The sequence below is a fragment of the Nanorana parkeri genome, unplaced genomic scaffold (assembly GCF_000935625.1).
Source record: "Nanorana parkeri isolate BGI_ZX_2015 unplaced genomic scaffold, ASM93562v1 scaffold302, whole genome shotgun sequence".
NCBI lineage: Eukaryota > Metazoa > Chordata > Amphibia > Anura > Dicroglossidae > Nanorana > Nanorana parkeri.
The window spans coordinates 1,369,474-1,390,649 of record NW_017306570.1 but is presented as its reverse complement, the minus strand read 5'-3'; the positions used below and the strand labels follow the sequence as shown (position 1 = coordinate 1,390,649).

General features: G+C 39.3%; 1 protein-coding gene across 1 annotated transcript in view; it reads right to left on the bottom strand.

Moving 5' to 3' along the window:
- LOC108788044 (solute carrier family 2, facilitated glucose transporter member 11-like) overlaps window positions 1-20,910 on the bottom strand; it is a 53,513-nt gene extending 32,603 nt beyond the window's left edge. The window contains exon 1 of the mRNA XM_018557773.1: window positions 20,869-20,910. Coding sequence (XP_018413275.1) covers window positions 20,869-20,910 — 42 coding nt within the window. The remainder of the gene's footprint in view (window positions 1-20,868) is intronic.
- Window positions 20,911-21,176: the final 266 nt, after the last annotated feature.

Genomic DNA, 21,176 nt, shown 5'->3' with positions numbered 1-21,176 from the left:
GGTGGCCCCCCTTCAAAACCCCCCCCCCCCCCCCCACACACTTTCCCTTTTCGAGAAAAGCAGTTTTTTTATCAATTCAGTTTTGTCAAAAGGAGCCAGTCTAAAAATTCTTGGACGCACAGTGACTGCAGTAAGTGTGCTTTAAGATTTTTTGGACTGGCTTTCTGGACAACAGTGGATTGAAAAATCAACTTGTCAAAGGAAACAGTCCACAAAATCTTGACCTAACAGTGATTGAAGCCAATCCATTTTAGTCACTGTTTGGGTACTCTAACAGCGGCACACCCTCCACTGTCAGAATACAATAGCCCTCAGGGGATTCCCCTTTCCCATTGTTTAGCATTGAATGGGGGGATTGAGTGTTTTCTCTCATTCAGCTTGCAGTATTGAACGAGAAAAAAGTGTGTGACTAACTTTAGTGATAACTGCAAGGAGGACACTCACTCCTCCATAGCTCTGGAAAGGAATGAGCCGGGTGCGTGCCGATGGGAGCATGTCCTCGCTCCAATATGAGCCCATGCAAACAGAAGAAAAGCTGGAGTCAGCTGGGATAGTTTATTGAAGCATGTAAAATGAAGCCAGTGATTGGATTAAACACGTCAGAAGGAGCAGATCTTGGGTCAGACACCAGTGATATGGTACAAGTTTCAATAAACTCTCCCAGTGGAATCCGGTGTGTGGCCAGCTTTTCTTCTGTTTGTATGGGCCTTTACTATTTACAGGTATAACATCGGAGAGAACGCAAGCTTTCACAAGGCATTAGGTTTTTCAGTCAGTGTTGGATGTGAGGATCACATAGTTATACACAGAAATAGAGTTGTTATCTCCAGTCCAGGACACACATGAGTGGTATTAGCTGTTGCAGAATTCAAGGATTTCCAGATAGCGCTCAGAGCTCAGGAGGGTTATTGAGGAACTGACACTTGATTTACAGATATGAAGTCCTGACACACTTCTCAATGTGAGCTGCTGAGAGTCAAAGGGGGTGATTTACTAACCTAAACACACACACACACACCAGGTGCGTGTGATTTTCACACAGCAAAACGTATTTATCAACCAAAAAGTCTCTAAAAGCATATTTCCACTAATGCCATATATGGAAAAATCATGCACATGATGCATATATAATGCTGCTTCACAGTTTAGACAAAAATGGTTAGCTCATGCATTTACATTCCTGCATTCATCAACGCAAGCAACACAACATCGAGCTAATTTACCCAGCATCACCTTGGAATTCCTTCAGGGCTTTGCACAACACACCTGCTGGGTGTGTACACACCATGCTGGGAGGGAACACACACATTCGTGGTGTGTTTATAAGGTTAGTAAATCAACCCCTTTGTGTCAGTGTACATGAGAACCTCATTAGAATGAACTTTGAACATAGCTCTGAAAGGAGACGAACCTCTCTGGCAGAGATAACAATTGATTTCAATTGAAACATAGCAGCAAATAGCATTTCCATCTGTTTTTAGGCTGCAGCCCAGAATTCTCAATTTCTGTAGGAGTTTACATTTCTATTCTCCTTTGCTGCATTTCTCTAGGAGTTTATTTTAATTTTACATTTATTTCATTCTCTTTTTGAGATATGAAGATATACATTGTGGCAGTGCGTGGCAATGCCACTGTGTAATCTCCATTTCTGAGTTTGATGGTGTCCAGCGACTGCTGATGGCACAGGTGTGCACAGCCTTTAAAATAAAGGTGTTGGGAAGTGTTCAGGGTTCACCTGGGCGACAGGAGAACTCCACCCAGGAGTCAGAGTGGAGTGGAGTGCAGTGCAGCAGGGAGCTGCTGAGTTGCGAAAACAAGACTGAGACCGTCTGGAGGAACACAGTGGCCTGAGGTCTGAGGCCAGAGCAGCGGTGCGGCAAGTGCAAAGCCAGGAGGCTGGATGTGCATATGTTTGTGCTGCCAAGAGATGCTAAAGAACCCCTGCGAGGATAATTGCATTGTTTTTGTGAACATTCATTTAATAAAGTGGGCAAATAAAGCCTTTAAATGAAGATTTCAGCGCGTGGATGCATCCTTAACTGCTTGAAGACCAGGTGTTTAGACCCCCTTCCTGGCCAGGCCATTTTTCAGTATTCAGCGCTGCGATACTTTGACTGACATTTATTCCGTCATGCAACGCTGTACTGAAATTAATTTTATTCCATTTTTTGGGGACACATAGAGCTTTCTTTTGGTGGTATTTAATCACCCCTACGGGTTTTTATTTTTTACTATAATTATGAAAAATTACTGAAAATTTGGAAAAAAAACGTTTTTTTTACATTATGTTAGGAAACATTTATTATTACCCAGTTTTTTGGTCAAATATAAAAGACGGGGTCACATCGGGTAAATAGACACCAAACATGTCAAGCTTTAAAATTGCGCGCACCCGTGAAATCGCAGAAAACGACCATACCCAAAATTGGCCATAGGTTTTGCTTTAAAAGCTTTTACCGCTCATTAGTTTAGTGTTATCAGTGATTGATGGCCCTAGAATTATTGCTCCCACTGTGACGTTCGCGGAAATATGTAACATGTGCGGCGTAATGGGCGCAATCATCGTTTTTTCACGTATGCACCCCCGACGCATGTTTGTATGCGTGTGTGTATGGGTGGGGACTTTAAACATTTTTTTGTTTTTTTAATTCTTTTTTATGTGTAACTTTAAATTTTTTGGGGAGGAAACTTTTTTTCACTAAAATGTATTGCTATCATATACGGGGGCTAATAAAACCCCCCTATGTGATAGCAAAATATGTGACAGGTCCTCTTTATGGAGACATCAGGGGTCTCCAAGACCCCTAATGTCACCTAGGAGCCCCCAAAAGAAGCTGATGAAGCACAGATCTGCTCCAGCAGCTTCTTTCCAGCTTCTGAAGCTGGAGAGTGACACAAGAATGCGGAAGTGATGTAAAATACAACACTTCCGCATTCTTGCAGCGGAGAGGGGACCGGAGGGAGCTCGTGTACCAATCCCCCTCTGATCCCCTGTGACAGAGGCACCAGCCGGACAACGACGGGGGGGGTGGGGGGCGCAGTGGGACGACACACACCGATCCTTTCCCCATACAAGTGATCCATACACCGAACCTTTCCCCATACAAGTGATCCGCTGGCTCTATAGCCGGCGGATCGTTTGTATGTTAACAGGCATCGCTGCCTGTTTTTAAATATCGGCCATTTCCCGCTCGAGCGCCCAGCTGCGCGCGTGAGGGGGTGTGTCTGACGCCCGCTCAGATCTAGAGAGCTCCCGGCCGGCCGTTTTTATACAACAGCCGGCCTGGAGGTTGTTAAACCTCTACTATTTGAAGCTAAATCTTACTAAACTATACACACACACAGGACTAGGGCCTCACCCCCCACATACTGTCCATAAAAAGGTATGTGGGAAACTTATCAGAATCTGCAAGCCCTTCTTTAGGATAAGTGGGCCCTCAGATATCCCCCCCCCCCTTGGTGAATGATTACAGGGTATATAGTATAGTACCACTTTTTACTCAGTCACAAAAATAGCTTAAAATTAATATTATATACCCACATTGTGAAAAATAATGAAAATATAAAACGTAAACATGTCCCTTTTGGGGGGCAGGATGTGAGGATAAGGCCCTTGTCCCCTCAACATCCCTTGTCCTATGTTTGCAGAATAATGTAGACTGTAAGAGTGCTTTATAACATATGTTGACTGAATTAAGGACTTATCTGTGGGAGATATGCCAGCCCGGCCCGGAAATTTTCATTTTGGGCAGATCAAAATATCCCCGTAATTGTTCAAGTGTACAATGTCAAGTTTCTATGGAGACAGATCGGATAATAGAGCAATTGTTTATGGTCGCTATAAGTTACAGAACCTTTCTTTTTTTTTTTTTACATGTAACTTAGGAATAATAATTGCACACTCTACTGAAACTTCAGGCTGAATTTACTACGTTATAGTGCATGTGTTATTTGCCATAAACAAGTTTGCAGAACATACAAATTTACAATGTATTTTCACTTGTGGAATAACATTTGAGGCAACCCCACTATGTGCTTTTTGTGTTTTTCCATTCACATAGCATATCTAAAAAAAATTATATATTTTTTCTTTCTAGATGTTTCTTTGGAGCCTTCTCAAAGAGCAGACTTTTACAAACGGGTATTATTACTAAAGCAGTAAAATGTGACATTCACCAAACATTTACTGCTGGTGAATTTTCCTGGTGCATTGTTTTACGTTACAGTGATTCATCTGCAGTAAATGTTTGGTAATTAGTACATTCACTGCTTTATAAATTGTTAAACTAAAACCCAAACTTCAAAAGTCTTATCTACATACATACATTACTTACATACATACATAGCTCTTCTTACATTGCAATGTACATACATACATACATTGCTCTTCTTACATTGCAATGTACCGTTTTGCGGGTTAGTCATGATTGAAAAAGTGAGTTAACTTGAAACTATATTTTTATAATTTGGAAGCCCAATCCCTGGTATCATGGGAGGGTTGCTAAGAGGATACAAGACTATGAATATCTCTGCACTCTACATTCCTCTATAGTCCTTTGTAAATTCTACATGCTTGATCAGAATTAGAGCTACGGTACTATGTAAGAGGCTTTCCCTTTACAGATTTTATATTCCATGGGCCAGCAGAGACTGTTTAATCTACCAGAGAAACACTGCAAGCTCCAGGCCTAAGTGAGCCCTGCAATATATTTTTCTGGGAAATGTCATTTGCTATGAATTGCCCCACTGAATTGCCCCACTGACATGCACCTTCCCTCTGCTATTAAAAACTGCTCAGGCAGCTGCCTCATTTAGGTTATTTGTTAACGGGGTCTTCATCTGCCTTGAGAGAGTCTGTACTTTAGATTTGCTGCTGTATCCTTTAGGTGGATAGGGCTTATGCCCATTTTTCTTTTTTTTTTTTATTAAAGACCAAAACAAACTACTACAAGTACATCCTACCTCCTCATGTATCACTCGCCCTTCCCTTTAGATTGTAAGCTCTCACGGGCAGGGCCCTCCTTATCATCTTGCCTTGAATTGTACTGTAATTGTGATGTCTTCCTTATATTGTAAAGAGCTGCACAAACTGTTGGCGCTATATAAATCCTGTATAATAATAATAATAATAATAATACAAGTACAGATACTTTTCCAGCTCCAAGACTAGACTAGAGAAAAATTCAAAAGTTAGGGGGTAGCTGTCACTGTTAAGGAGCATACAGAGCTCCTGAGATTTGTGCATCCCTGTCTTAGTGTGTGTGTATTTGTTTTTTTTTCTATGAATATATATATATTAGGGATGTATCGATACCATTTTTTTCAAGTACTGATACTTGTCCAAGTACTCACAAATACAAGTACTGACACATTTTCGTTTATTGTCATGTGACAGTTTTTCTAAAACAATACAGACTAATGATTTCAGGACAGTGGTGAAGCAGAAGAGCAAGGTCCCAGCTGCAACCCTGGTAGGTATCGTGAAAATTATTATTATTCAGGATTTATATAGCGCCAACAGTTTGCGCAGCGCTTAAAATGCCAAGTATCGGCACTGGTATCTGAACATCCCTACTTCTAAGGTGTACAACAGGACATAAATCTATATTCCAGGTTTACTGCACGCATTAGTACAATCACAAGCATACAACCAGGAAAAATAAAAAGTGTCACTATAATATTACATTTTTGCATCTCGGCAAGAACAGAAGGAAAATCATCCTCTTAGTATACCACGGTATCAGAATAAGATTGCATAAACTTACGTTTTTGTAACAATCGGCAGGAGATCAATAAAGGATTCCCATACCTCAAAAAACTTTTGGGTTTGAGTATCCTTACTAAGCATTGTCTAAGTTCAATCATTTTGACATACAAACATCAACCTATTCAAGAAAAGAGTTAGGGAAGGTGGTCCAGGATATATCCATTGATGCAAAATCATTTTTTTCCCCAAAGATATAATGACAATAACTTTCTACATCCCACAGTAATTTTCAATGCAAATCTAAAATTCCAAAGATCGCACAAAGTGCCGACATAGGTAAATAATCAACTGTGTCTTGCCAAGTATACTGGGCAATGTCATTCCAGAAAGATTCTATCTTGGGACAACTCCAAGAAGCATGATATAAATCTGCCGATTCGTGTCCACACATCAAGCATATAGAGGAACTACTAAGACCCATAAGAGAAGACCAGTATGGAGAAACATAGACTCCATGAAAATATCATTTCTCTATAGTTGGATACAGTAACTGTATTCCATGCATTGTTAAAAGCTTGCAAAATCCCAGTAATTGATATGTTTGGAAAATAGTTAGTCCACTTTGAGAGGCCAGTAGAGCATTTTGCATAAACCGAATCTAGTCTAGAACACCTTTAAACACTGGCTATTGCAGCCCTGTTTGGATTGGGTTTCAAAAGCAGTAGAATATCCTGACACCGAGCCATAATTGGTCATCGTCGAGAGTATCTTGGGCAATGCTATCTTTCGGTTAGAAATATACTGTATAATAAATCCTCTGCAAAAGCAGTGAGTTAAACCTCCCTTGTACCTATTTCTATACCCTTAAAATCCACCAGATAGCCTCAATATAGGGTCTAATGCCAGCTTAAATGAGATTGGCGATGGGGGGCATCCTTGTCCGTTGCCCCTTTGCATACTCAAAGGACTAGTGAGTTGGCAATTTATCAAAAACTTTGTGACAGGGTTAGAGTAAATATATCAAATATCACACATCGAGAAGATCCCGTCAAAGGCTCTATTAGCCAAAATGCTATTCAGTCATTCCCACTCCACCCTGTCAAAGGCCTTTTCTGCATCTAAGCTTAAAATAAATCGACTTTGGATTATGGCTCTGTGAAGACATCACAGTTGCCACCATTGCTGTATGAATCCCTACTGTTGAATGTCTGTTTTGCTCAATGCCCAGCTGGTAAGTAGTCAATAATGTAGGCAAGAATCTCTGAATCCTATTCGCCATTCTTTTAGCCAGAAATTTGTAGTCTCCATTCAGAAGGGATATAGATCAATAAGAGGAAACTATTGTAGGATCAATGAACAAAACAGGATTGTGTTTCTTCCTGGGGATCCGGCTCCTTGTTTAACTTATTTGTTTAAGTGCAAGTTGCTGGTCACTCAGATCCAAAACCGAATAGACATTCAACAAAAAAGAATCGACTTGCTGAGAGGCAGCCTGTCAAAGAGGTTTAAGAACAGGATCGAGACCGGCAATTCAGTTGCAAAAAAATATCTACATTTATTGAAAACAAAATCATTTGATACAATTAGCCATTATTCCACTCATAAAGTAAACAATTATTAAAGCATGCCATTTGATTTTAAACTTATTATCTTTAAATAGATATTTCATTTGAATAGGATGTTCTCGGATATTTCACAGAAGAACCGGTCTGAGTTGTAGCATGGGGGGTGAATCCCCTTTCAGATCGTTATCTGTTTCAGGCTTTTATTACTGAGGTGTTCTACATATAGTGGATTGTCCACAATTAGGAGATGTTATCATCCATTGATTACTTAAGGTGGGAAACTCAATTCTTTTGTTGCGATTTATTTTGTAACTTTTTCTTTCTGTGTGTGTTCGTTTTCCAACTATTTGACTATAAGTTCACTTATATGTTGCTTTACTCGTAGTGATTTGTTATCTCGAGAGTGGTTACAATTTTCGGACGGTTTCTTTTCACCTTGCTAGGTAAGCTGTGTCCGATTATCCGTCTGTACTATTAACCCTTCCTCTATGGGTTTCTTTCCAGTAAATTTGGTTTCGTTTTTCAGACGACAGAGCAGTTTACCAGAGATTTCACTTTCATTTCAATGGTTTTGTAATATCCAATATTTGTGGACCCGTGTGTATCATTAACCCTCTCTTTGTTGTATAGTTGTAGTCCGCTATAGTTTGAAGGATACAAAGTCTTCCTGATTGTGTAGTGCTTTTATCATTCCCACTATCGTAATGATGGTTTTGGCCTTGATCTCACTGAACTTCAAATTTGAGTGTTATTTGTTAAACAGTCACAAAACCTCTGCGGGTATATGTATGTAAGATTTTTCACTCACGTTTTTTGGAAGTTCGTGCGGTCAGGTTGATAAAGAAACACTTAAGATGTTGTTCACAATCTAGACGGTAGATTTACTTTTTATTTGTATCCTTTTGTACTTGTCGGTAGATACTTTGTCAGGGGGAGAGGGTATTGAAACTCCACGGTCACTTGATGGTTTTAAGATGTCTCCTTCAGTGTGGTTTAAGCCAGGGTAGATCCCTGAGAGTTGTAGCCTTCTTTTTCGGTTCTCAGCAGTGTGTGTTCAGTCTGTATGTCCGAGGAACATATGTCTGCTTGTGGGATTCTGTCTGTCAATTCTGTTTGTCAACAGACAGAATCCCACAAGCAGACATACTGTATGTTCCTCGGACATACAGACTGAACACACACTGCTGAGAACCGAAAAAGAAGGCTACAACTCTCAGGGATCTACCCTGGCTTAAACCACACTGAAGGAGACATCTTAAAACCATCAAGTGACCGTGGAGTTTCAATACCCTCTCCCCCTGAAGTATCTAACCGACAAGTACAAAAGGATACAAATAAAACGTAAATCTACCGTCTAGATTGTGGACAACATCTTAAGTGTTTCTTCATCAACCTAACCGCACGAACTTCCAAAAAACGTGAGTGAAAAATCTTACATATATATATACCCGCAGAGGTTTTGTGACTGTTTAACAATTAACACTCAAATTTGAAGTTCAGTGAGATCAAGGCCAAAACCATCATTACGATAGTGGGAATGATAAAAGCACTACACAATCAGGAAGACTTTGTATCCTTCAAACTATAGCGGACTACAACTATACAACAAAGAGAGGGTTAATGATACACACGGGTCCACAAATATTGGATATTACAAAACCATTGAAATGAAAGTGAAATCTCTGGTAAACTGCTCTGTCGTCTGAAAAACTAAACCAAATTTACTGGAAAGAAACCCATAGAGGAAGGGTTAATAGTACAGACGGATAATCGGACACAGCTTACCTAGCAAGGTGAAAAGAAACCGTCCGAAAATTGTAACCACCCTGGAGATAACAAATCACTACGAGTAAAGCAACATATAAGTGAACTTATAGTCAAATAGTTGGAAAACGAACACACAAAGAAAGAAAAAGTTACAAAATAAATCAGAACAAAAGAATTGAGTTTCCCACCTTAAGTAATCAATGGATGATAACATCTCCTAATTGTGGACAATCCACTATATGTAGAACACCTCAGTAATAAAAGCCTGAAACAGATAACGATCTGAAAGGGGATTCACCCCCCATGCTACAACTCAGACCGGTTCTTCAAAAAAAGTGTGAAATATCCGAGAACATCCTATTCAAATGAAATATCTATTTAAAGATAATAAGTTTAAAATCAAATGTCATGCTTTAATAATTTTTAACTTTATGAGTGGAATAATGGCTAATTGTCACAAATGATTTTGTTTTCAATAAATTTAGATATTTTTTTGCAACTGAATTGCCGGTCTCGATCCTGTTCTTAAACCTCTTTGACAGGCTGCCTCTCAGCAAGTCGATTCTTTTTTGTTTATTGTAGGATCAATGCCTTCTTTCAAGATCAGAATGGTGTGTGCTTCGTTAACATCTGGAAAGGGGGTATTATGGCTCAGGGTCTTATTATAGACTTCTGTGAGCAGGGGGGTAATATCAGGTAGCAATGTTATATAAAATTGTGCCATAAATCCATTTGGTCTAGGGGCTTTATTACTAGCCAGAGAGTTGATCGCTACCCAGACCTCCTTATTCGATATTTGAATGTTCATATTCTACCTTTGCTCAGTTGTCAATTTCGATTGGTCCACTTTAGAAAGCAAAGTAACTATCTCCGCTGGCGATGGGGATTGTGTGGTGTAAAGCGGACTATAATATTGTTTAAATTGATCTATAATAGAGGTAGAATTAGTGATATCTGCAGATTGAGGGTCTCTCAGCTTTAAGATGTAGCGTTTGGGGCGAGCACTGCCAGAAAATCTTGCCAGCAGTGACCCCGCCTTGTTCCTCCATCTAAATAATTTGTTTTGTACAATAAAGTGACTTGTCTGTATCTTTGCAGTTACAAGAGCATTCAAAAGCACTACTGCCTCTGGCCAGGCTATTTTAGATTGCAAACTATTATATTTCAAGAGGTTCTTGTAGGTCAATGTGACTTGTTTCTGGAACTCTAGATACTCCTTATTTACCTCTTCCTTACTTTTTTTTTCCTTCTAGCCATATATGCAATTACATGTCCCCTCATAATTACCTTTATCAGCCTCCACAATAAGACAGGAATAGCCCAGTGTGAACAATCTAATACTGGATCTATAGTGCCATTAAAATCCCCGTTTGTGCAAGCTGTACAAAAAAAGGTGATGAATCGGCATTAGGTGCATAGACATTACAAAGAGAATAAGTAATCCCTTCCACCTCTAAAACCATATATGTACTTTCAGAATCCATTTCTAAGTGCGTTAAAATATACAGAAGATTTTTGTTCAAAAGTAGAGCCACCCCCCTCTTTTTTTTAGTTTTTTAGGAGGTTGTTATAGTCTCCCAATCCAGGGAACTTTAAGACCCAAATTATTGGACTCTTTCAGATGCGTCTCCTGCAAGAATACTATATCAGGAGACATTCTTTGGAGATGTAAAAAAACTTTTTCCCTTTTCTTTGTATTATTTAGTCCAGCCACATTGCAAAATACCAACTTTATTTCTTATTTAAATATACTGGGGGGGGGGGTCATTGAGGGGGCAGATTAAAAAGATATTAAGGTGGTCTGCAACAGATATAAGCTCAAAAAAGGGTGCATATCCAGAGGTTGGTCACTGTTTGAAATCATATCTACCTAAAAACTAATATTTCGGAAAGGGCTATCCAAAATAAATCCTCTCCTATTTGTATACGAACTACCCTTGGCCTCCTATTAAATCTTACACAATCTTACACAAGTGAGTATACAAAGTTTATGTTTATAATCTCCTACGAAAAAAGATAAAAATAAAAGGTAAAGAAAAAACAACCCCACCTCCAACCTCCCAATAAGAAACCAGAGCCAATGTCCATTGTGCCTAGCGATGAAGTTGGTCCTTTGCCAGTGCGGGTTCATCAAACTTAATCTCCCCTTGCCAAAGGACCCCCAATCTAGTTGGATACAACCATGAAAATCTTATCCCTCTCTCTGACAACACTTTACAAGTTGGTACAAAAGTTTTCCTTTCCTGTAAGACAGAAGCCAAAAAATCCTGAAATATCAAAACCCTTTCCCCAGCCAGTTCCCCCATTTTCCGGAACACCTGCAAGATGGTCTATTTTTATCAGCATAGTGGAAATATTTTGCAATAACTGGTCTAGGTCTACTGTTTGAACTCTCTCAGGCCCCAGACGATGTGCTCGTTCAATCCCTACGAATATATGGCACGGCTGAAGTTCCAATGCAGACATGAGATCAGTGGTAAGGTATTTAAGCAATTCCTGCCCCTTAATGGATTCCGGAATTCCAGTGAAACGTAGGTTAGAGGAGATAGGAGATTTCGCTGATAGCTGATTTTGTGATGCTAACAATTGGTCCTGCAGATTGCTCACTCGTTGCTGCAATTCAGCAATTTTTTTAGTAATAGAGGATATTGATTCCTGCAAGATGTCAAACTTCTTATCAAAAGTAGGGCAAGAATATTTTAGCAACTTCCTCAGTGGTAGTTGTCTACCAGGGAAGAATTTACACTTCTCTCCCCTTCTTGTTGTATCAGTGTCCAATTAAGTGAAGGTGACTCGGGGGAGAGCACAGATTTAGGATTGACTTTCTGAGATGTTTTATTTTTAGATTTAGCACTTTGTTTTAAGAGTGTCTTGGGGCTTCGGTTTACCCACAAACTTATCCATAGTTCAAAAGACATGACCCAAGACCCCCCCCCCCTCTAGGAAGTTTTACAAATGTACAGTATTTTAGGGAGTAAGATGCAGCGGCATGCTAGTGGCCTGCCCCAGGACTTATGCCCATTTTTGAATGCTCCCCTATATTAGATAACACTTTGATGTAGCTCCCACTTTTCTGTTTGTGCAGAAAGACACTAAGAGTATTTAGCTGCCATGAGTGATATTGGGCTTCTTGTTTGCTGCTCTACCTTTGTGGAGTATGAGTGGGGTTCAACTGTTTATTCATTGTTACATACTGTATATGTCCCAACATATATTAGAGTAGGATCACACTTTACAAAAGCACCTAGATGTTGCATGTAAATGATTTGTAAAAAATCAAATGCCTTTGGTTTTAACCGAAATGTAGGCAATCTACAGTAAAATAAATGGCTCAGCTGCAGCTGAATAATGAAGTGGAGCTACCCAGTTCTGTTTAGTGATGCATTCCTTTTGCACAACTGTCAAAACTGGTTCAGGTACATGCACCAATTTGCATGTAGGAGTTTGTGCTCTCCAGTGACTGTGTGAGTCCATGGCAGCATAACAATCATTAATTGCTCCTGGCAGCAAAGGCTTTGAATCAAACAAGTATGTTGGGCACTTCCTTGTTCTCCCAAGTCACTCCTTATCTACAGTGAGCAGCGCAGTAAATTGCAGACATCAGAATTCTGGAGGAGGACACTTTGGAAGGCAAGTGCATACTTGCACATTATGACAAGGGTCTTGGGGACCCACTATAGCATAGTTCCACTTTAAGAGAAAAATCTGATGTTTGTGTTTAGAGAGGTTTACTTTTTGTCCCACCTGCAGTTCAGTCAGCAGATTTTGCTGCTGCGCCCCAGGGTGCAAGTGAATAGTCTGCTTGGGGCTGCTAACATCATGGAGAAGATGGCGGCACCCAGCAACGTAAAAACACATTTTTATTTTACATAAAATATGGGATGTTTGGTGTAAATGATTACTTAAATTGAAAGCTGAAAAAGTAAAATTCTGTCAGATGAAGGTAAACACTATTATGAGTGTTTCGCTAATACTTATCTTTTATTATACAACATCACATAGCAACAACATGCACCCATTTCTTTTTTTAGAGTGATCAAATTAGATTATTCAGTTTTTACTAGATTTTGTTTCTTGAAGCCAAATTAAACAGCTGATTCTAAACAAAAATACTCGGTAATGAATGGGGTTTCATGTCTGTAAGGGTGATTAAATACAGCACAAGGTTTTTATGAGGAGAAGAAGGATGTGTCACTGGAGAGAAGTACATGGAGGTTTACAGATGGCAGGGAACAGGAAAAAATACAACTTGATACCTGTGATGGTGAATGCATAACCAGTAGCCTGGGCATGTGTAAATGTCACAAATTAATTAAAATGACTAATGTATTGGCTTATAGACTAGTGTTCAAGTAGAGGTATGCAATGGAACTGGTCTCTTGCCAAACGCCCTTAGGCACAGCCTAATAATGAAAACCACAGTTCCATACATCAATCAATATAAAGCTTTGTGATGAGTGGAGGCTGCTCTAGGCATCATAATCAGATATGCCCTAAAATTAGTAAATGGGCAGTTCCTTTCTTTACCCCAGATGCCCATTCCTTTTTATAGTAAAAATACTGGTAAACAACAGAGTGAACCAATAACAAAGCCAATGAAATAACAGTATTTGAAGAGGTAATCCTGACACATGCAAACTTTGACATAAGACAAACTGCAAATCATAGTAGATGCCTAATTTGCATATGCACTGGAGGTCGTGTACAAAAAACAAAGGCTGCCGATAGTGTGTAGTGCATATTTATGTAAAAATATTAAGGGTATGTACAAAGAACAAAGGGAAGGGGTAGGACCCCTGTCATTTTTTTGCTGCTGTATCTCATTGAGGATATTTCTTTTCACACGTCCCAGAGATGTAGCAGAATTTTCCAAAGCAAAGAGAATTCTCCTCTACGATTTGTTCCTGGAACAAGTGTTCCCATTTACCCTCACCTCTTGTTCTTGTGACAACATTAACATTTAAAAAAATGTTTCCATTATTTTCTGTCTTTGTAACAATGGTAACCTGGGCAAATATAGAAATAAATCACATCAGTGTAGACATAGACAGCAATGAAAATGTGATAGAGGTTATAACCGTCCCAATTTTATCCAAGACTACAAAAATATTTGGCTTTACATAGACTTTAACCACTTCCGGGGTCACAATACGTATATATATACGGCGGCCCACAGAAGTGGTTAAACTAAGAACAGGGCTGCTGTTGCAACTGTGTTCTTAGTGTCATTTTAAACAGCAGGCAATGGCTGTTCAGGTTCAAGCGATCTGGCGCCTATACAGCCACCGGATCGTTTGTATAGATCTCCGGCATGTGCTGCCCCCTCCGCCGCCACTGGCTTCGCCAGGCTCCGCAACCCCCCGTGTGGGTACGGGCACGGCAGGTCTCCCTGCAATGATCGGCGAGAGATTCAACATCTTCCAGCCTCTGATCTCTCCTCCGATCACTGGACCCGGAAGTGATGTGTATTACATCACTTCCGGTGTCACGGTTTACATTCTCCGGCTCTTAGAGCAAGTAAAAAAAGAATGGGAAGCAGATTTCTGCTTCCTCAGCGTTTTTTGGGGTCCCTAGGTGACATTAGGGGTCTGGAAGACCACTGATGTCTCCATAAAGAGGACCTGTCACACCCTATCTGCTATTACATAGGGGTTTCTTTGCCATGCCATAAGCAATAAGGTTAGTGTAAAAAAAATTAAAATAAATTAAAAAGGGGGTTAAAAAACTTAATGTAACATAAGAAAATAGAAAAAGGCCCCCGCCCCCATGTGCACGCACATACATACGCAAACACGCTTCAGTATGCCTACATGCAAAAACAACACAACAACATATCGCCACGAACGTCATAGTGAGATCAATAATTCTAGGGCCATCAATCACTGTTGGCACTAAACTGATGAGTGGTAAAAGCTGTTAAAGTGTCCCCTATGGGACATTTTGGGTATTGAAGTTTTTTGCAGCTTCACGGGCGAACACAATTTTAAGGCTTTATAAGTTTGGTATCTATTTACCTGATGTGACCTCATCTTCTATATTTTACCCAGAAATTGGGTATTATATTCTTTTTCTGTGCACTAAATTTAATTTTAGTGTATTTTATCTTAAAAATACTGGTTTGATAAACATTTGCGCAAATACCATGCAACATAAATTGCAACTAGCATTTTTTTATTCTACAGGGCCTCTGCTTTCCGAACATATATAATTGTTTGAGGGTTTGAAGCTGTTTTCTTGCCAATAATTCAGATGATATCATGTTTGTGCAAATAGTAAGACATTTCTCTGGACAGGAAGTGGTCAATATACATTTCTGCAATTGTGCCTTTGTTATTGGATAAACACTCTAATGCATACAAAGAATTTAAGTAAAATCCTCATAGTGGACTGATAGTTTTCAGATTTTAGAAGCAAAGCTATAGCAACCCATTTGCTGCCCCTTTCATACATCTAATGGCCACATGTGTTTTAACAGTGGATGTTGCGATGCACAAAGCCTTGTTAGTCAGTAATGCGTGTCTGATAGTCACCTCTAAGGTTACTTGAATCTCCAGAGCTGCTTAGTCTTCCGAGTGCTCACTTTTACATCCCCCGATCTCTGCAATCCTTAAATGGACTATAAGTGGAACCTTTTAAAAAGTCAAACTCAATAATACAGTTATAGCCCAGGACCTGGTGGGTTGGGTCACCTGCTGAGTTCTTATATTACTACATGACAATAGTGGTAATTTACCCTTACCGTGTTATTTACTTGCCCACCTAGACGTTTTGTGTTTTCCCATTAGTAGACTAACCAAAAGAGAGAGATAGTCAACTTGCACTGCAACAGCAGCTTATTTTATTTCAGCCAATTATTGTGTTTTCAAATATTTCTGTGTGTTTCCCTCCTATTTAACTGTTAGTACAACCCTAGCTATACACTGCCAGGGGTTAGGTTTCACCCTGGTTAGAAAGAAGCTTTTAAAGGCTTTTTTCCCTTAATGCTTTAAATATATATATATATGCGAGGGGGAAAAATATTTTTCTCCTCTAATGTCACTTTGCTCCAACAAACGAAACGAATAAGAAACGAATAAGAACAGAAAACGAAACGAACGTTCGAACTACCGCTACCGAATTTCGGAACTGGAAATTCGGATTCGTTTGCATTCGTTATGTCTGTAATTCGGAATTTGCACATGTCTAATATATATACACACACAATAATATAATATACTTTGTAGTATGCCAAGTACACTACAAGTGGCAATACATTGGATTTCATTCTGAGTGCAAGTTGACACTGCTAGTGAATCTTGTCAAGTCAACAAGTTGCCATACTGGAGGTATGTCTTTTGCACAAAGCAACATTTGTGATAGAAAACATGTCTTCTATGTGGAGTACAAGCTGTCTGTACTTTGTGTGAAACGGTGTCTGTTGGAAGCCCTCTTTCAGCTTAAGGTGTTCAACTTGACTGCCAGCGAGTCATTACCCCAGTTCCTATATACAGCATTTTTCTGTTGAGGCTGAAGAACACCTAGGCACATAGCATGCTAGGCACTGTGTTCTCCAGTTGTAGTTTAAATGCAGCAGTAAGTGAAGCTTCTGGATTTGCCATTTATGGGTAGTATAAATCTAACTCATTAACACTATGTGTGATGCATTTGTGGGTGTTAGGTGAATGGCTGCCAGGCAGCTGGCAATGACAGTACTGTGACCATCACATGTCTTCTAGATGTAGAATGGGGAGTATCAGTATTCTCTTGTTATCTGAATGAAGGCCAGGATCCCTCCTTCTATATAACTGAGCAACAAACCCTGGCATTCATTAATCCAGACAGGTCTCCTATTAATGAGCCCTTTCTATATTTCAAATGGAGGTTATCAAAGGAGCTTGTTCCCTAAAGCACACAAATGGAAAGCAGTATTTCTTCAGGGTCAATTCATTTTCCATCTGGCTAGTCGTTCGTGTGATAGTTTCAAGCAATTAATCCTAGGATCTTGGTCTAATTTCAGAAATGAAAAGTAATGTCTACATTCCTCACAGATTACTCACTGCAGTTATACAAACCAGCAAGTAAAGGTACAGAAAAAGTTTTTACACATTTTAATAACCTAAGTGAAATATTAGGAGGATAAATTCATTGTATTTTCCAAGGAAATTACTAACCGTTATGGAAGATTAGCTATACCATCACCAGAAAACTTTGTTCGATAACATTAGTTAAATTGCTGTGAAACTGAAACATTTCCCTTCCACGTACAGAAAGGAAAAGGGCAGAGAGAAAGTGATAACACTTCTTTGTTTTTTGCTGCAGTGCTTCTGGGCTGATTTATAAAACAAAGTTACCACTGGCTGTGTTATAGTGGGCCTACAATGCATCATTAGAATTCACTGTGAATATTACAACCTGATGTCTACTGTAAACCCCACCTTGCCTTGTGTATGGTATCTCATTGCAAGAGCTAATACACAGCGCTGCATAGTCTCAATGAAAGTTAAAAAGAATGTGTAGTGGTTTTGTGCATATTTCATTATGGTCAGGACTAAAAATATCCACATTACATATAAAAAAAGAAATGTAGTATTTTCTCAAGCCAGGACATGGAGCTCTCATCACTTTTTCACATGCTTTTGTCTGTCATCTTGCCATGTGTTGGTAAGAGCTTGTTCAATAGCTCAAGCCAGTGCATGACATACCACAGGTAGGGCGGCAAAAATCAGATTTAGCCAAACAGTAAATGTACTAGAGCATGGTGGCATGAGTGGTACACCGAAAAGCATAAATAACATGCAAACCTAGGAGTTAGAGATGTCTTGGAAGGGGACCCAGAATAGGATGTCAAGAGTCTTGGCAACCAGCAGACAACCAATCAACTAGCAGCCCAAAAACCTAAATTGGTAACTTATTAGCAGAAAGCAACTGTCAGGTAAGGAACTAGTGGATGTTGACTAGGTATTGACTAACTTCTCTCAGGAGATCATCTTATACATGCTCTCTTAAATATTAAATAATATTAAGTTCCAAATTGGTGGTCATTCCATGCACAGGTAAATAACTGAATACAGAATCTAACTCATTAACGTGTGCAGTTAAGACAGTAAGCAGTAACTATTACCGTATGCTAGCAGTTTTACATTGGCTATCCCGAAAAGTCCCTTGCTTTTATAATGGTACCTTGTAGTAAATGTAGCAAAGGAGCATATCAGTTTGTACACTCTGTATTCTGTGTGCTGCCCTTGGGGGCTGGGTACCGATAAGAACGAATTGTTAGGGAGATATGAGGAGGAAAGGTGAACATATTCAGCTCCACTGTAATTAACCTTATTGTCCTGGACCCAGTACGTGGCCAAGAGTCATACCCATTGGCATCTGGCTTCATGGTGAGACGGCATGCAGTGTAAAATAAGAGCATGCTACGTGCTCTCGACTCCACAATTTAGCAGTGTATAACAAATATATGACTACAGGTGATATTATTACGAACATTAAAACACAACTTTATGACTAAACTGCGAAAACAATTACATGGCGGAACAACATTTTATTCCTATGCTGTTTGTGTTGTTCTGCCTGAATTTTAGCAGCATATGGTAAAGTTATGTAATTCATCCAATGGTCTTGAGCCCCCTAACACACCCACACAAGGGCTAGCATTACATGCACTGACCCTCTTTATTTAGAGTAGAGCACCATTGATGAAGGATGCTTAATGTCATTTTGATAATCTGTGATATTACTAAAGGCAAATTATATTTATGATGCGTTTTTATATCTCATGGTGTAAAATATCTATATTGTTTCATCAGCAAAATGGTTACATGGGGAACTATATTTATAGGGCATTTTATAACTTGCTTGTCCTGATCAATAGTATTTAAAATATTCAGAGGGCTAAATCTCAGGCTTCATAGAATATAATGAAAGATTCAACTGTTTGGAAATGAGCAATGAGACCCACAAGCTATGCCTTGAACACCCACCTTGCACATGTATAGTTCAATGCACACCTACTGAGCTTTCCTTTACTGCCTATGGAGCACAACACCAGCTTGTCTCTCCATATCAGCACTGATAAAATAGAAATGTTTTACATCCATTGGATCGCCTATCACAATAATACTGGTTATCTAATGGAATTGTTTATGTCCAATACATAGATTATCTTTAGGTTTCTAGGAAAGATATTTATTAGAAATATGTCTTATGGTAGTCTACATCTCTATACAATAATAAAATAAACACTTGTAAACACAATTAACACCAAGTCATTATATGCAGTGAAAGAACACCACTAAGGCTGGGTTCACACCTAGACGTACCGAATATGCGCGTTTGTCGCGCATTTTGTGCCGTGCATTTTTTACCGTGAATCGCGCGTTTCCGAGGGCTATCCGGCTTTATCCTAATGGATACGCACGCCAAATACACCCCAAAGAAGCTCCTGTACTTCTTTGGGCGTAGGGTTTTTTTGCAGCGCGTTCCTAGGCGCTGTAAAACGCCCAGGTGGGAACCATGCCCATAGGAAATAATTGGTTTTCACATGTTGAGCGTTTTATAGCGCGTAGGAACGCGCTGTAAAACGCCCAAGTGTGAACCAGGCCTAAGTGTATTATAATAGAAGTACTTTGAGATGAAATTTATAATATACATACACAGCACTAGGGTCCCCGGTTCAAATCCCAGTCAGGACACTCTCTGCAAGGAGTTTTTGTGTTCCTCCGGGTATTCCACTTTCCTCCCACACCCCAATAACATGCTGGAAGGTTAATTGGCTCCTGTCTAAAATTGGACTTGTATGTGTGTGTATGATAGAGACCTTAGAATGTAAGCTCCTTGAGGACAGGGACTGGTGTGAATGTGCACTATATAAAGTGCTGCGTAGCATGTCGGCGCTATATAAATACCAATAATAAATATAAATAAATAAAGGGTATCACTTAAACTCCAAACATTAATTGATGGCTAATATGGTACAAGGTAAAAGCACTACGTAAAATTGTGAGCGCTATATAAATACCTGTAATAAATAGAAATATTTTCTTAGAAAGAATGGGGCTTACCAAACAAAATTAAAAGGTTATACAGACTCTTTCCAAAGGTATCTTCATTTATTTATTAGTTTTTTGCTACACGGCTTAGTACAACTTCACGGTAGATAAAGTTGTTCATAATAATACAAAAAAGTGTTAAAGTGTGTGTGCGTTGCCTATTGCAGCCACTCTGTCATGTGCTGGAAAATAAGAGCTTGCATCTGGTTCTCAATGTAAACATTCCCACAAGTATTATGGCCATGGTGGCTTTAGCCGTATTGGTCCACTTGTAGCATTACAGTTACTGCACATGATGCTGTTTTATTTGCTCTAACAGTTCATTTGTTCAGCATAAGCTTCCTAGATATACCCTCTTCTTTTTGGTCTAATAATTACTGCTTGTCTGGAAAAATTAAATGTTCAAATATAAAAACAATATGTGCAGTACTAAACCACGTTGCCCTCGGTTTCATAAACCAACTCTGATGACTGTTTTAGAGATGTATACCAGACACAAAATAGGAACAAGACAGCAATCCATGTGTATAAACTAAACATCTCGACTTCCAGCTACAGCTGTAAATGGTTCCTTGTGATCAACCATCACTCATTCATCACACAGAGTATATATCCTCCACTTACCCAGCTCCTCTTATGTTTCCAAGACTAGACATTCAGCAATCCATGTGTGTGAGATAAACAAGTGTCTAGAATGAATATAACTTGACTTCCAGCTATAGCTGTAAATGGTTCCTTGTGATCAACCATAGCTCATTCATTCACATCTCCCATACAATATATATCCACAACTTACCCAGCTTCCACTCCTCTTGTTTATCAAAGGCTGATATTCCATTGCCGTGGACAGCGTTGTTTCAGTGCTACGCCGTTATCTAAGTAAAGAAATGTCTGTGCCCTTCTCTCCCTCTTTCAGACAGTTTTCACCCAGTGAAAACAATATCCAGCATTATACTAGTGGAATAAACCATGCATGTTAAAATGGATCATGCAAACATAATTTAACACAAGATGCTTTGACAACAACAACCGAAACATGTTAGTGTTTAAGTCATTTGAGTCTGTAAGGATGCATGGTTAATTAATTCCAAAAAAATAAACACA